This window comes from Arctopsyche grandis, chromosome 3 (genome assembly GCF_051622035.1).
Source record: "Arctopsyche grandis isolate Sample6627 chromosome 3, ASM5162203v2, whole genome shotgun sequence".
In the NCBI taxonomy this organism is placed as follows: Eukaryota; Metazoa; Arthropoda; class Insecta; order Trichoptera; family Hydropsychidae; genus Arctopsyche; species Arctopsyche grandis.
In genome coordinates, this window is record NC_135357.1 from 28,350,003 (window position 1) to 28,365,760 (window position 15,758).

At 37.4% G+C, this 15,758-nt stretch overlaps 2 protein-coding genes across 4 annotated transcripts in view; both read left to right on the forward strand.

The window, feature by feature from the left end:
- Positions 1-571: 571 nt before the first annotated feature.
- On the forward strand, positions 572-5,192 carry LOC143909537 (macro domain-containing protein CT2219-like). Its single transcript, XM_077427574.1, has 5 exons — positions 572-1,011; positions 2,297-2,389; positions 2,471-2,546; positions 2,621-3,492; positions 3,632-5,192. Exons 1-4 carry the CDS (start codon positions 664-666, stop codon positions 2,926-2,928), a joined length of 825 nt encoding a protein of 274 aa, XP_077283700.1. The 5' UTR covers positions 572-663; the 3' UTR covers positions 2,929-3,492; positions 3,632-5,192.
- Positions 5,193-7,670: 2,478 nt separating this feature from the next.
- LOC143909524 (serine/threonine-protein kinase MARK2-like) overlaps positions 7,671-15,758 on the forward strand; it is a 78,728-nt gene continuing 70,640 nt past the window's right edge. For all 3 annotated transcript variants that reach the window (XM_077427557.1, XM_077427558.1, XM_077427555.1), the window contains exons 1-2: positions 7,671-7,916; positions 11,290-11,862. In XM_077427557.1, the coding sequence (XP_077283683.1) occupies positions 11,731-11,862 (132 nt within the window). In that variant the 5' untranslated portion in view covers positions 7,671-7,916; positions 11,290-11,730. The remainder of the gene's footprint in view (positions 7,917-11,289; positions 11,863-15,758) is intronic.

Below are 15,758 nucleotides of genomic sequence, written 5' to 3' on the forward strand. Positions count from 1 at the left end.
TATCATAATGAAGCGTGAAAGGGTGAGCACTGACGATAAACGCTCAGCTAAACACTAACAAAAAAAAAGCAGCCTCTCGAAGCTCACCAAATTCTGAATATCTGGCATCGGCCTAAAATTAAAATCCAACTGGCCGACAACATAATCTGGACAACAAGAATGTGTATTGGAAGGGTTTGGTGCATCCGCTCTAAAATCGCCAGATTAACAGAACGGCAGCTTTAAACGTAATTCTCGTTTTCTCGAATGATAGATTGCACATCAGATGACGAGTAACCTTTCGATGTGCACAGATGCAATTATTAAAATTGAGTTGGATCTTTCTGGCGAGTTTAATACGAATCTTGCCTTATTAAACTCGCCTGAAAGATCCAACTCAATTTTAATAATTACCATTTTAATAATTGCATCTGTGCACATCAAAAGGTTACCCGTCATCTGATGTGCAATCTATCATTCGAGAAGATGAGAATTGCATTTAAAGCAGCCGTCCGTTAATCTGTCGTTCAATTTGTCTGGCGATTTTAGAGCGGATGCACCGCATCCGTATTGGAATAGCGATTTTGTGGTTTGAACAGAAATAAGTTGAAAACAAAAGATGTTTGTATATGGTCGATAATACGCCGATTTGTATTATGTAAAAGGGAAAAGCCGGTTGACGATATGGCAGTTCTGTTGACTGGCGCTCTTGTCAGTCGTGGATTGATTGGGTTGGCGTTAGGTTGTGTTGTCATAGCAGAAATTGCCGGCGCCAACATGTCGTCGTGGCCTGTGGAGAAGAACATTTTCCTGAACATGGACGTGGAGAAGAAGCGACGCCAATACAAGGGTAATTCGTTCCTGACTCTGCAAGAAGTCCCTCCTTGGGTCGAAGAAGTCTCCCGCCAATCTCCATCCCTCGACTCCGACGTCAACATCTTCAAAGCCGGCGGAATGGTTTTGGACGCCTCGCTCAATGTTATCCTGGCGCATAAAGTATCTCTCTGGAATGGGGACATTACACAATTTGAGGTTATGTACCCTTTTTGCACTATTTCTTACTTACCATCTGCGTCCTTTTTATTACTAGTTAAAAAATATATACACCTACATTTTATTTATTTTTTTGAAAAAGTTTAGGATTTCCAATCTGTCGTTTTTATTTTCATACAATGCACATTTAAAACTACATTTCGTCAAGTTGTCCATGCGGGTTTTACACTAATCAGCTAAGCTTGCACAATTCAAAATATACATATATAGGTGCGTGTACACAAACTAATTGTATGTCAAAACATCACATTTTGTAAGTTTAATGAAGTGTTTTAAAATTTCATGTTTTTATTATTACATACCTCCTTTACGTTTCACTTACGATTACAATTCAGGAAAAAGTTTGCCTCTTGTCCGATCGTTTTCATACTTTGCCATATTGCTCATTTTGGTCATCAATATAAGTAAATGGAGCCTCCGCCATTACGATAGAGATAAAATATCGTATAAGAAGCGTTTCAGGTCTGAAGATTTTTAATCTCGGTGACAGTTGTTTGGTACTTGTTTAGTAATATGGCTCATTAATTTGACAGAACCCAGGACTGACAAGAGGGTGTAAAGGTATTCAAATAATCAGTGCCAGATTTCAGAGACAGGCCGGATCGTAACATTCGATAAAATATATGTATTTTAGAAAGTATAGTTTAGAAATAATAGATATTTTTGAATCGAAAAAAGTCCGAAAGGCTGAAATATATAATATAATATCACAATATAAGTTTTCAATATATTTCTCTTGTTTATATTTGAAAACATTATCAAATATATTTTTATAATTATAAAATCGATTTTAATTCAAATACGCACAATGTTTTTCTAATACTATATTTTATGAACACATTTACTAGGTTGGGTCAATTTTTTTAATTTTGTTTTTCAAAATTGCACATGGGCCTGGTTTTTCTCCTGGACGACCCTGCCCAAATTCGTTGGGTTTTTTTAAGATTCATGGATGCCATTATTATTAAATAAGTGAAAAATACGAACGTATTAAGAAACGTGATGTCGCAGCAAAACGAAGTAATCATTTTTAAGCATAAAGCGTGAGCCTCACTACAAAACAAGTACTTGTTTTTTGGCCGAAATTTATTTGACAATATAATTTTTTTCCAAATCAAATAACTTTGAACCGATTTCTCAAATATTTAATCATAGTTTTAAAAATATATTCGATAATAAGCATATTCATCAACCTCTACCGAATATACATTGTAGTTTGTTAATCATGATCTACATATATGTCATTTTTTTTCTACATTTGCAGGTTGATGCTATTGTAAATGCCGCCAATACAAGACTTCTAGGAGGTGCCGGAGTAGATGGTGCCATTCACCGAGCGGCAGGCGCTTACCTCTTAGTAATGAATTACTTCAATTAACGACGAGTACTATTGGTGTGATGTATGTAAAATAAATAATTATATATATTATATTTGCAGGAAGAATGTGAAAGTATTCGCGGATGCCCAACGGGAGAAGCCAGGATAAGTGGTGGATATCAGTTACCAGCTAAATGTAAAGATAACGATACATATTTACTTCAACATTATCATTTCGTTCATACTCAAATGCGCAATTGTGTATTTCAGACGTGATTCACACCGTGGGGCCGACTAACAAATCAGCTGAACTCTTGAAAAATTGCTACAGAAGCTGCTTCGCACTACAAAGGGCTAATGAATTAAAAACGATAGTTTTTCCTTGCATCGGTACAGGTGTATATAATTTTCCAAATATCGAAGCTGCTCACATCGCTTGTTCCACTTCTAGGGAATTCTTGGAAGAAGATGCCAAAGAACATGGCGGAAGCGTTGAGAGAATTATATTTTGCACATTTGAACCTAAAGATTTCAAAATTTACCAGTCAGTCATCCAATTGTATTTTCCCCATAAGTAATGTGACGATTTAAAATATTAAAAAAAATCCAACACTTGTTTTATGTACATCTATCGTTGATCAAACATGTAGATTTAACTTTTTAATTTAATGGAAGCATTATTTTTTGTTAATTCTTTTCATATTACTCATATTTCTAATGTATATTTTCATTTATCTTTCAGTATCAACTTTAAGAGTTTTTATTAAGAGTATATTATTTGTTTTTTTTTTTTTTTTTAATTATGAACACTATATCAATGTCAATAAATTTTGACTTATTGACAATGACATAGTACTTTTAAAGTATCTATATATTTTCTACTTTTGCAACGCTTTTATATTCGTCAATTCACAAATATATTGAAGTCACACATATTATATATAAAATTGAAAATACAAAGTCAATTGTGTGATATACATACCTATAGATACATAGGTTAAGAGATTCCAATATTTGAAATATGTTAAGACATTGTCAGTTGAAACTGCTGAATTTTTTTAATAAACTATTTTTTATGTAATACTCAATAATAGTTTTACTCTCACAGTATTTCTGTGTTGTAACATTCGTAGAATTTTTTAGTGGTTTAACAGTTTAGGCTCCAAATAAAAGACCTAAGTTAATTATGCTTTCAAGAGTCCCACACAAGGTAATTATGCTTTCAAGAGTCTTGAATCTGCTGTTTGTAGCTCCTTTTAAATGGCATGTGGCAGAGCGTAGTCTCCGCGGTCAGAGAGACTAATCTGGAGTGTCTATTATCTGGACATGCACAAACTTGAACAGTCTGGTGAAGCTAGTACAGCATGCCTATTGTCTGAACACAAACCCAGACATGTCCAAGCGTTACAGTATCAAATTTTAGAAGGGTCAGCATTTTAAGTTTCGCTTAGTTTAAGGTCGTTGCTGTTTATATATAATTATTTTTGATATGAATTGCATTGAGCAACAAAAAATTACCGGAGCAGAGACAAATCAATCTTTACTTGACCCACTGATTTCGAATATGACAATAATTTTTGTTGGCTTGCTCTCAGTTAAGAGATATGAGCGTTTAAAAAAATGGGCCACGTTTACAGATTTTTGCCTTTTGGAGTCTTTAATTAAAAATTTAGTACTGCTCTGCCAAAAGTGAGTATTGGAATCAATAGTCTGATGGTTTTTCTATTGATTATGACTAATTGCTTTAAAATACTTATAATTAATTATCTAACGAATTTTAAAAGTCAAAAATATACTTTTGTTTTTACACATTTTTTTCCATAATATTAATAGCCAATTTCGCTATTTTTTCACTTGATATTTTTTTTATTATTTTTAAATGCTTTTTATTATTACTAAATTATATTCACAATACATCTTTTATTTATTTTAATAGCTAATGATCTACTGGCCATTTTCTATTTTACAATTTTAATTTAATTTTGTTAGTAATTATAGTATTCTAATCTTAATGTACAGCATAATAGGAAAAAGAGCTCAAAAACCTAATTACAATTCATAATTTCACTTGGTATATAAAATTGGCCCAATAGGTACATAATAACTTGAGAATATAATTTTTCCATAAAATTATGGGCTAATTTTGGTTATTTTTCACTTTATCACGTTTATAAGGATTGGTTTATTATGTCAATATTTTTTTTGTTTTATCTAAACGTACTAATTTGAGCGGTAAATGATTATAGATTGAGTTAAAAAATGGTGCTGTTTTTCAAAAGTCAGAATATACTTTTTTTACACATTTTATTATGAGTTTATTTCGTAATATGAGCTTTTTTGAAAAATGAAAAAGATAGAAAGAAATGCAGTAGAAAAAAATGGAAAGAAAACCAAAACGTTTAGTTCTGAACAGGACCAGACTACAAGAGAGACTAAACGTTTTCAAGTTTATTCATGAAAAAATTGTGTTTTTACCCCCAGTCCCACATCTGGGACACTGTTCTTTCGATGACCAACCAATGCTCAACATCTTTGAAAAAATATTATATATGGCAGTCGCAAAGATAATAGAACATAAAAGACCTAGATAATAGAACCTATACCTGCTATTTCAAGTTGTAACTTGCAACAGTATTAGTACGAAAACACACTGAGTGGTACGTGGTACTTTTTTTTTAGATACTTTTGGAAACCCTGGAGTGTTTACGGTGACATTTTATCCTTGTATTTATCTTTGCTTGACAATGATCGATAACGGTGAATCCCATATTTGAAGAAGTGTTGGAGAAACTTGTCGGTTGTATATGGATATGCATACATGTGCAACCTCCCAAATATATGCATTCTGTACGTACAAGTACACCCGAACTCGGTTTCGGCAACACCACTGTTTAAGGTCACAGCGGGAAGTCAAGGACACGTGATGTCCCATACCACTCAGTGTATTTTCGCCCTTATCGATGTCAGTATGCAGTTTGAGTTTATAGGTGATACTAGAGTTTTGCTTGTTTGAGCCTTCAAAATGGACTGTAGCTATAATAGTTACAAAAAGCCGCTGTAGTTATAATAGTTCAAAACCCTCCGTCAATATCGTGAACTTGAGGTAATATTGTGGTACTAAATAGAACTGTGATCCGCATTGACTATGTAATGATAACGGCGAAAATACTGCTCAATAAATGTTTTTTAATACGAGATTTAGACTGTTTTCTGTACGGAAATTTTCCTGTGTGGCAGGAGAATCGTGCCAGCGATTTTCGTAGCGGCAGTTATTCTGGTAGCGATTCACATTTGGGATCTAATCACCATACCATTGTATGCGGGGGAGGCCCGAAGGTATATATGGCGCCCCTAGGCAGATCGGTTTGAGCGTCCCACCTCCCTACAAAAATTTTCGAACAATAAATTTCATGAAAGTTCTTGAAATTTTATGTTGAAGAAAAATATATTAAGACAAAACAAAATATAAAAAAAAAATACTGTTTTTTATATAAAAAAGATATTTCTTTGTTTCTATCGGTTCGGTGATTACTAGTCAAATGTGAACTGGTCACAGGACAACCGGGCGCTCTAGATCTAGGACGCTCACCCGTCACACTAAAACTGCTCACGAGAAAACTGGTCACACCCTAAAATTGGTCACGAGAAAACTTGTCACACCCTAAAATCGGTCAACCAGTTTTCTCGTGACCAATTTTAGGGCGTGACCAGTTTTAGTGTGACGGGTGATCATGTGTGACCAATCTAGAGCGACCGGTTGTTCTGTGACTAGTTCACATATGACTAGTAGTCCGTTTACCGTTTCTATCGTACAACTTTATTTACATTTGCCCGAATAGGACACAAGAGGATGCTGCACTGGTAATTAGATTATTAGTCACATTACGATCGCCCAAAAGATAATTTTTGTTATGAAAACCGCGAATATGGAATATTTGGCACTCGAGTTCTTGTTAGTATGATAGTTATCTTTGCCTGCCAGATGTTTTAGTGATTTTTGGGCGAGCGTTTTGTGAACAATTATCACCGAATGCACTTCCTGCATGCTGAACCGCTGCACTTCCTGCATTCCCGTAAATTACATTAGAAAAATTAAGTTTGTAATGAACGGATTTACGCGCGTCTTTATGCAGAGGGCGTTATACGTCGTTATTATTCCAAGAGTCGAGTTATGTAGAAACGTGGACTAACCTTGTGATAGTTATATTTTATTTTATTTTATGTTATTTTACATATATACCAGGAAGGCCTTACAGGTAAATCCCAATGCGCCTTCCTGGCCAATTACAAATACAAATGCAGCATTTTTTTATTATAAGTCGTTGAATTGCGAGACACTGAAAAAACTCGCAAATTAACGAGACATCTATGAATTGTACATAAATTTTTATTGTACATCCATCAAATTTCAAATAGTGGTGACATAGTAGGTAGGAAGGATTTTTAGCCAATTTGTTTTTTCCGGGAACCGTTTCAACATTGAAATCAGAGAAAATTGGCAAACTCTGATAGGAAACGATCAAACGATCAAACAGTCACAAATCCAGGTCTGACCAACAGCATACTCTGAAAAATTCATTTTCATTCAGGGATAGAACCCGGTACCTTCTTGACGGTAAGCAGAAGCTTAACGTCCGAGCTATGCTGCTGGCTATATATATATATATATGTATATAGTCGGGGAGGTTCCTGACTGCAAGTCGTCTGCGTTGATAACAGCTTCCTCGTCGTCTCACGGCTGAGGTTTCTCCGGAAACAGCGTGAGGAATGCAGGGGAAGTTGTGCTGGAATTCAGGGGAGGGAGTGATGCAACACTCGACCTCGCGGCGGTTCTTCAGCACGGATGGTGATGGATCTCTGGGCCCCGTCTCCCCCTGGAGACGAGCACAGAAGAGATCTTTCTTCGACGGGAGATCGCGTGTGAGAGGGCGCGCGCTACATGCGCGTGCGCCTATAAAGCTTTTCCCTGGGTGGCCACTCGAAATAAAGGGCGAGTGTTGCCCTATGGGACGATGGGAAAACGTCGCGTTACAAGTTGAATATAAAATGTTTTATAAGTCCAAAGAAAGCGAAAATTTATTTTTCTTCAATTTAATAATCAAAAAAATAAACAATGGGGGCGTCTCGCAATGCCTCTTGGGTATGGCGTCACTAGGCACTTGCCTAGTCTGCTGCACTTTTGAGCTGGCCCTGATCGTATACTGGCAGAAGACTGTATCGTGTGCGGCGGGCAGGTGCTGTTGAGAAGTGTGTCGTGTGCGGCGTGCACAATCGTCGAAGTGGGCAAGTGTGTGTGTGTGTGTGCACGGGCTGTAGTGTATAGTGCAGTGGTGTGGTTGTGTGGTGTGGTGTGTGGTGTGTAGTGGAGTGGTGTGTCGTGTGGGTTCGGGTTGTGGGTCGCGCGTCCGCGCCGCTGCGGACCGCGTCCGGACCTCAACCGGCCATAACCGGAGAAGACCGGCCGCAGCTCGTCGTCGCTGCCGCCCGCCGCCCGCCGCCCGCCGCCCTCTGCCCGCCGCTGCCGCCCCACGGCCGCGCCCTCCGCCCTCCGCCCTCCAACCCGCAGGTGAGCCTCGACCGCGCCCCCCGCCTCGCCCCCCCCCCTCCCTCCTCCCCTCCCCTCCCCGCCCTCCCGCCGGCCGTTGCGCTCGGGCGGGGCGTCTCCGGCTGTCACTATCGATCATTATACCGGTGAGCCCCGCACTGCTTACCGACCACTGCTCACCATTCCCCTCACCTCACCTCACCTCACCTGCCCTTCGCCGTCCGCGCACCACCTTACATAAATATAGAAAGTAACCGAGCGCGCACTCGTACTCGCACTCGCACTCGTGCTCGCTCGCTCGCTCTCACGCTCCTGCACGCGCGCACACGCTCGCACTCACAGGGCCTCCCCGCCCCGGCCCACCCCACCCCTCCCCTCCCCTCCCCTCCCCTCCGTCGCTGGATACATATTTTCAATTTTCAAAAAATAAATAAATTTAAAATAAAAGCGCTTCTTTTGTTTTTTATTACTTAAATTCCGCGTACACTCGGTGAAAGTGGGAAAAATTCCGATATCGCGTATGCCTCTACAATTGTACTTGTTATATCGATATCGTTTCGAAATACGAACGGGTATTCTCGCTCGGTTCCAGTTCGGTCGACCTTACTCGCTCTCCTGTCAACGTTCAGCTCGAGATCGGACACGTTCAACAGTGAGTGCTCGTTTTACCGTAAAAGTGACGTATTTATTATACCGTGGTTGAATTTTAGTCGATTTCATTAAAGTATGGTGAACATTTCTTTTTTAGGTTATGTGTTCGATTGTTCAGTGCGAAAAAAATTTGAAAAATATCAATGCATGTACATATGTATACGACTTATGATCCTATGACAATTTTATTGAACTTTTTTTTTTTGTATTTTGACAGGTGTGACTGTGTGGTGTCGGATATGTTGAATCGATTTCGTTTCGTCTATAGATCGTTGCCAATCTGTATATATATATATATATATATATATACATATGTTGCAGTCAAAGTGTTCCCTTATATATACTGATGTGTTCATATAGGTTTTAGTTTAAGTGTTGAAAGTCGAAGCTGTCGTCAAATAGTTCCTCGAGAAAAATTTTGAGCTGTCAGAATATTTGGGTATTTATAAAATGGGAAATCTTGCACATAACAATGCTACTATAATTCCCTGCCGATTATTAAAACATTTCAACTCAATTTATGCATACATAGGAATGGAAGATGGAGCAAACAATTGAGTATACTTCTGCCTAATAATTTGTTCAAGAATGTAATTCGTTTATTTAATTTGTTATTTTGTGTTCAGTATTGGTTCGTGTTTGAACAAACTAGTGTGTTCATGAACGAATAATATGTATACTTCAACAGTAGCATGTATAAATTTGTGCTAATTTCTCAATGTTTGGTATGTGTCTTTTCTACAAATCGCACTCATGTTGCGTTAAATTCGTTTGCTAAATGTTGAACCTCGAGGTCATTTTTATCTGGGTGTTGTGCCGAGTTGAAAATAGCGTTTAGGGACGGTCCTGTCAGTTCTTTAATTTGATCTGACCATCTTATGGGAGACTATCCTCTCGCTCGCCTTCCCTCTAGTGTTCCGATGCCTACCAGTTTCTCTACATTCTTACTGGCAATATGGATAAAATAGGAAAGAAGCCTTTTTCTACATATTTTGTAGTCTCTGAAACTGACACCTTTTGATGATGCAGATCGTCGTACTTCTTGCAGTCTATGGAATGTACAATATCTGCCTCTAGCACCACATTTCAAAGACATCTAACATGTCCCTTTCTCTCTTTTTTTAGAGTCCTTGTCTTGATTCCATACATGCAATGGGGATCACCAGAGATCGCACCAGATGGATTTGCTTGTAAAAGAATCATAATATTGTTACTGTTCACATGGGTAAAATGACTGGATAAATGTGTGCCCGTTTTCTTCGCCGAATTTTGTATCACTTTTAATAATGAGAAATGAAAGCATAATTGTATGTTAATTTATTATCAATTATTACAAAGATTCACCGAAAGGAGAAAGTGATGCACATTACGGTTTATTAAATTTTATTTGTTGCAATAAAATTTACATTGAATTAGTTTCTAAAACGTCAATATTCATGTGCTCACATTTTCCCGTCGAGATGATTGGACGTCTTGCATGCATATTAACTAATTTTCCGTGTTTATGTATTCGTTGTCTCACATAATATGATCATCGACGATAATTTTTGTGCAAAACGCGTTTTACTAGTCGGCTCTGTGTGACAGAATAGCATGAAACATGTCACAATTTCACATCACCTTTGCATAATTCAAATTTGATGATGAATTGAATTTTTGAGTTGAACATTCGATTCACGATAGAAACACACGTTCGAACGTTCATAAATGGGTCAATTTTTTTCGAGAAATTCAGTATTACAATGTGACGTTTTATAGCGTTGTATGAATTGTGTGTGCAAATGAACTCTGTTTGAATAATACTTTATCACTCGTTCTGAAATTGTTCAAATGAGATCATCGCTTCCTGAAGTGTAGAGTCGTGTGTGGAAGTTGTATGCTAATTATGTCGTTCTTGATTTTTGGTTAAATATATATCTTATGCATTTTGCATAACTAGTGAGCAGGAAAATATTGAAATATATATATATATACATATATGCAAATGCATGTGTATGTAGTTCGATTAGTCATACGAGCAATGTGATTAATCTCATTGTTGAGAACAAAGCTATTCCCGAATCTGTAAATTCTGCGACTTCCTGTTATGACCCGCGCAGAACTCAGTATGGTGGTTTTCCCCTTTTGGAATACATTATTTGTCACTTATTGCACGTTCTGTTGGCTTCTGTGCACATGTCGTGTTTGATTTGAACATCTCGTCGGCACCTACATCCATAAATTTTCACCGAGATAGAAAGTTATAGATGGATAGATGTGCATTTAGTTCAGCTGACAATGTTTTACTGATTCGTTAAAAAGTGTTAGGAGTTATTTGAATCACTGAACAATAAAAAGGTCAACCGTCTTCGCATCGCATTATGGTCGTATAGATAATACCGTCGAGTGTTTTCCACAATCGCTAAATGCGTAAATGCTATCAATAAACTTAACGATTTTGAGCTTTAGTTGTAATTATTATTTTCCACACACACACATTGACTGTCGAAAAGTATGTAATTATATTAAAATTTTGCGGTTTTATGTTTCAATTTGTTATTTGTAGCACACATCTGTGTGGTTTACATTTAATCGTTTCAATGACCAGTTTGAGCATTTAGTTCCACTTTTTTAACTAATTAAGTTCATCTTTTTGACACCCGTTTAGTGCTAAGTCGACGATCCTTTCAAATTGACTCAATTGATGTATTAAACTTAGTTTTACTTGTACGTTGAACTAATGACTTTGTTTTATTTGTTTCAGATACGACAGCTGGTCTAGTGCATCGGGACTTACATATTGCAATTATTAATTCTACTTAATAATTTATTAGTTTGTTTTGTAATATGTGTGTATGATCACATAACTATTCGTTGACTGATCGGTGTGCTGTTTTTTTATTTTATTTTATAATTTCTATTTTTATTTTACTTAATTTACACGTCAAGTACTCTGTGTGTGTGTGTGTGTATGCATTTATAAATAGTTCAAATGAGACGAGTTTTCTAACATGGATGTGTCGTTTGTGCAAAATGCATAGTACACGTGAACTGTACGGATTGCACGAAGTCGACGTCGACGTGTGAGTGCGATACTACCTTCTGATTGTTTTGTCCAATCACATGTGGAACTGGTCGGCGGTGAATTGTCGAGTGTTTGAACTCATCGTTTGAAGCCGAGCCGCGATCGCCGCCGGTCTTCATCATGTCTGCGACTATGAGATCGGTGCTGCAGACGGTGCCGGAGTCGCTGGCTGCCGACCACGTCACGCCGGCCGAAGCGGTGGCTCAACAGACGCCGGCTCCCCAGAAGGCTCGCACTCCGGCCATCACCAAGGTATGCATCGTGTGCATATATATTCCATTAATTGTTTTCAATGTCTGTGTACGTTTTGTGTCTCGTCGAATGTTTTTGAACCTTCGACTGTTTTGGGATGGGTGAGTTTTCTATTTTATTTTTTTTAATATATGTATTATTATGTTGTGTACGGTCATTATTACTGTCGGTATTTTGACATATTATGTATGTGATTTTTAAACCAGGAATAAAATGCTTTTGTCTCTGTTGATTGCATTGAATCTGGGATTTTTTAGTTTGTAAGTCGGCAATGAAACCATTCACTTTGGTCAATTCTACGTTGGTAATGTTGTAAATGTGTGGAATTTAAAATGTTATTTATGAGGTGTATTTTTCTGAGAAATTGAAATTTGCTGATGATTGTAGCAGTTTTCTTTCGATGGCCATGACTCGTTTTGGCAACACGGAGATGTTCTGAAAATTTTGTCACACAAAAAAGTTGATTTGAAGACTGATTTAGATGCTTTTTTTTTTATTATACCTCATAAATGAGTAATAATGCAAATGATAATATTATCATACATGTATATATCTGTCATTAGATGTATGAAAACACATACTTGACATGGAATTTGTATAACATTTTGCTTAGAATGTTGTCAGTATTTTAACCTTTTGTTTTTATCAAATTTGACCGTTATAAATGTATCGTAAGAATTTGTCCAAATACATACATAGGTTTGCGGTTTGTGACGACTTATGTATGTTACGTTGTTACAAAATTTGATCAGTTGAATTCGTGAACGATGCATTAGCGGTATTATTTGTTTATCTCGTTATCGTTTAATTGTGTAGGAGTCGAGTTAAATTATCGACTCGACTTTATTTGCCTCATTATATCAAGGTTTTTCTCCCTCTGTACACACTCAAATCTCTGCTAAATTATCGTTATTACGCTCCCCGGTAGGAAAAATGCTAAATTTCACCATGGAATAAAGCGAAACGCGTAAGATTTCCCAGGAAACGGAAAAAGTTTTTGGAATCCTGCCAATGCCACGTCGCTTTTCCCATTCGTGCAATGGTAGCTACCCACATTGCTTAACCTCCCCCATTTGTTTAATGTTGAACGTTTTACATACGTAATACGCGTCATCGACGTGCACCTACAATGTGTAATTATTTCTGCAAATCATGTAGCAGTCAGTATTCACAATTGAATCGTAGAATAGGTCGTATTGAAAGATGCGATGTGCAATTTACTATCACAGTATATGTACATGCATAAGTTTTGGCGAGGTTATATGTACTTCTTCTTCGAATCCAGTAGCAAAAAAAACAAGTAAATACACCACGTGTCCCAGAAAGCGATCGATTATCTCGTCTATAAATATACCTGTTCGCTCGATACCGATGTTATTTTTATTATTGTATATTCGTTTGACCTCAGAGACGACGAATACGGATCGAAACAAAAAGAGAAGACGAGATGATTTGTGTGTGTGTGTGTGTTTGTATGTTAAAAAAGTAAATAAGAATCAGGTCACGGTTAGTGCTCTGATGCTGCTGCATCATTGCTACCACTACTTTGGACCAGATACGGACGGAGACGCTCTTCGTCACTTGGACGTCGTCGTCTTCGTCTCTGTCGTCTCTCAACACCGCTGGGAGAAAGTGGACGCAGCATACGGCTTTTTTTTTCACAGACCAGCTCGAGTTTCTTCTGGCAGCTGCTTTGCTCGTTTTTGTCATACGTTCGATTGGACTCGTTATTAACGAGTGCGCTTTAACCCTCTACGCTGCAGATCCAACTTTTTTTTCGCTGATTTTACCATCACTTCTGGTCATTTTGCTTGGGTACTAGGTGTTTTTAACTGGAACATTACCGGAGGGAAGGATCCATGTTGTTGAAACGAAGGATGGATCTTTTTCAGCGTATTCGATTTCAAGAGAGCCAGCTGTATGGGCTCAGTGGTAGCGTGTATGTTTAGCACCAAGTGATTATTGGGTTCGATCTCGCTATACTGCTGGTTAGACTTGGATATTTGTGACTCCCAAGTCGATTGTTTCTCATCGGAGTTTGCCAATTTTATCCGATCATTGTTGAAACGGTTCCTCAAAATTGACAAAAAAATCATCCTAACTGCTGTCACAAATCTTCTGTATTTAATGTATGGACAATTTGTAAAAATTATATACAAATCTAAATCGATACATGTCTCAATTGATTAATTACTTAATTGTTAATTTGGTGTTCTTCAGCTTCTCGAAGTACAGTGATTTATGTAATAAAAATCTGCAATGTTTGTAATTAATTGTCTGGGAAGACGCATTGGGGTCTACCTGTCAGGCCTTCCTGGTATATATCTATGTAAAAGTAAAAATAAAATAATAGATTAGTTATAGTAACCAACGAACAATATTTATTGTGGGTTGGTTTTGGTTGCCTTTCGCAGAGTAGTTTCTCGTTGACCTTTGGAGCGAACAGAATATGGCAGGAAGACGCCAACAATTAATTCGGTTAATATTGCTAAATTTTGGCAGAACGATTTGAGTTTTAATAGTGCTCTTGTCTTGCCAGAAATCACATATAACCCGCGGTTGTATGCAATGTAAACCTTCAAGAAATTCTGAAAAGTTTTTTTGTCTTAATCAGGAATTGAGCAGTGAGCATTCATTCCATAGTTCAACAACTCGTATTATGTGGCGTAAATTCGCCACTGTCCTATGTTACGTTTACGCGAATGGTTTTTTGCGTCGGTTTTTAGGTAGCAGTTTCGCCAGCGACGTATAATCATTTGTCCGTGGTGTTTTTACCAATCGTGGCTGAATTGACTGATAATTTAGGCCAGTGTATTTAATGCACCTTTATGGTGGAGCTCGTGTCGGCAAAAACGTTTATTTTCATTAAAATTTTACAAAAACAGTAGTTCAAGTAAATATTTGATGGAAAATCAATCAATTTTTAATTGATTCGTGGTAATACGTATCCACGCGAGTTAAAAGTGATGTTAACGAGTCATTATTAGTAACATGTAGAAACGTTTTGAGTTGACCCTCGTCATCGTTACCTGTTTCAGTTCCGATTGAAATGCTCTAATCGATTTTAGTTTGACCCATTCTGCATTTAGGTATTGTACTCTTCCGTTCCGCAAATAGAAATAATCTGTGAAGCGAACGTGGCGCTTATTGTTAGCTGGGTGATTATATTTCTTGGGAGACAACTTATGATTGAGAACACCGTAATGTTGTGTATCCGCTCTTGTGGTCCAGAAAAATCTAAAAATCGTCGGATTGCATTATAATTGGATGCAGTTTTGCCTTATGGAACTACATTCAACCCTTCTATTAACGCGCTAAATCGGATCAACCAGCAGCGTGGACTAGTGGTTAGTATGTATGCTTTCAAGCTTAGTGGTCACGGGTTGCTGCTGGGCAAACCTTGGTTTGTGACTCAATCGTTTTCTATCTGAGTTTGCCGATTTATCTGATTGTTATTAAAACGGTTACAACGAATTGGCAACCTTTACCAATTTTAGAGTTTTCAGCATCTCGAATTTCGCTGATTCGTATTAAAATTTTTGCAAATTTGTCCACAAATGTCAAGCTTTTCAGCATCTCGAAAACGATTTAAATGAAAATGATTCGAAAATGTGAGTTTATCAAAGATTTTTCTATGATGTTTTGTTACAATTATTCTAAAAAAAAAATTGTATATCGATGTTTGTAATTGCTCAGGAAGGCATTTTGGGGTTTACCTGTTAGACCTTCCTGGTATATCATCGTCTTCGTCATCTACAGCCATTCACCATCCACTGCTGGATGAATGCCTCTCCAACACGCTTGCATTCGTCTCTGTTTTGCGCAACTCTCATCCATCTCACCCCACACATTTTTCTAATTTCGTCTACCCATCTTACCTGTGGTCTTTCTTTTAC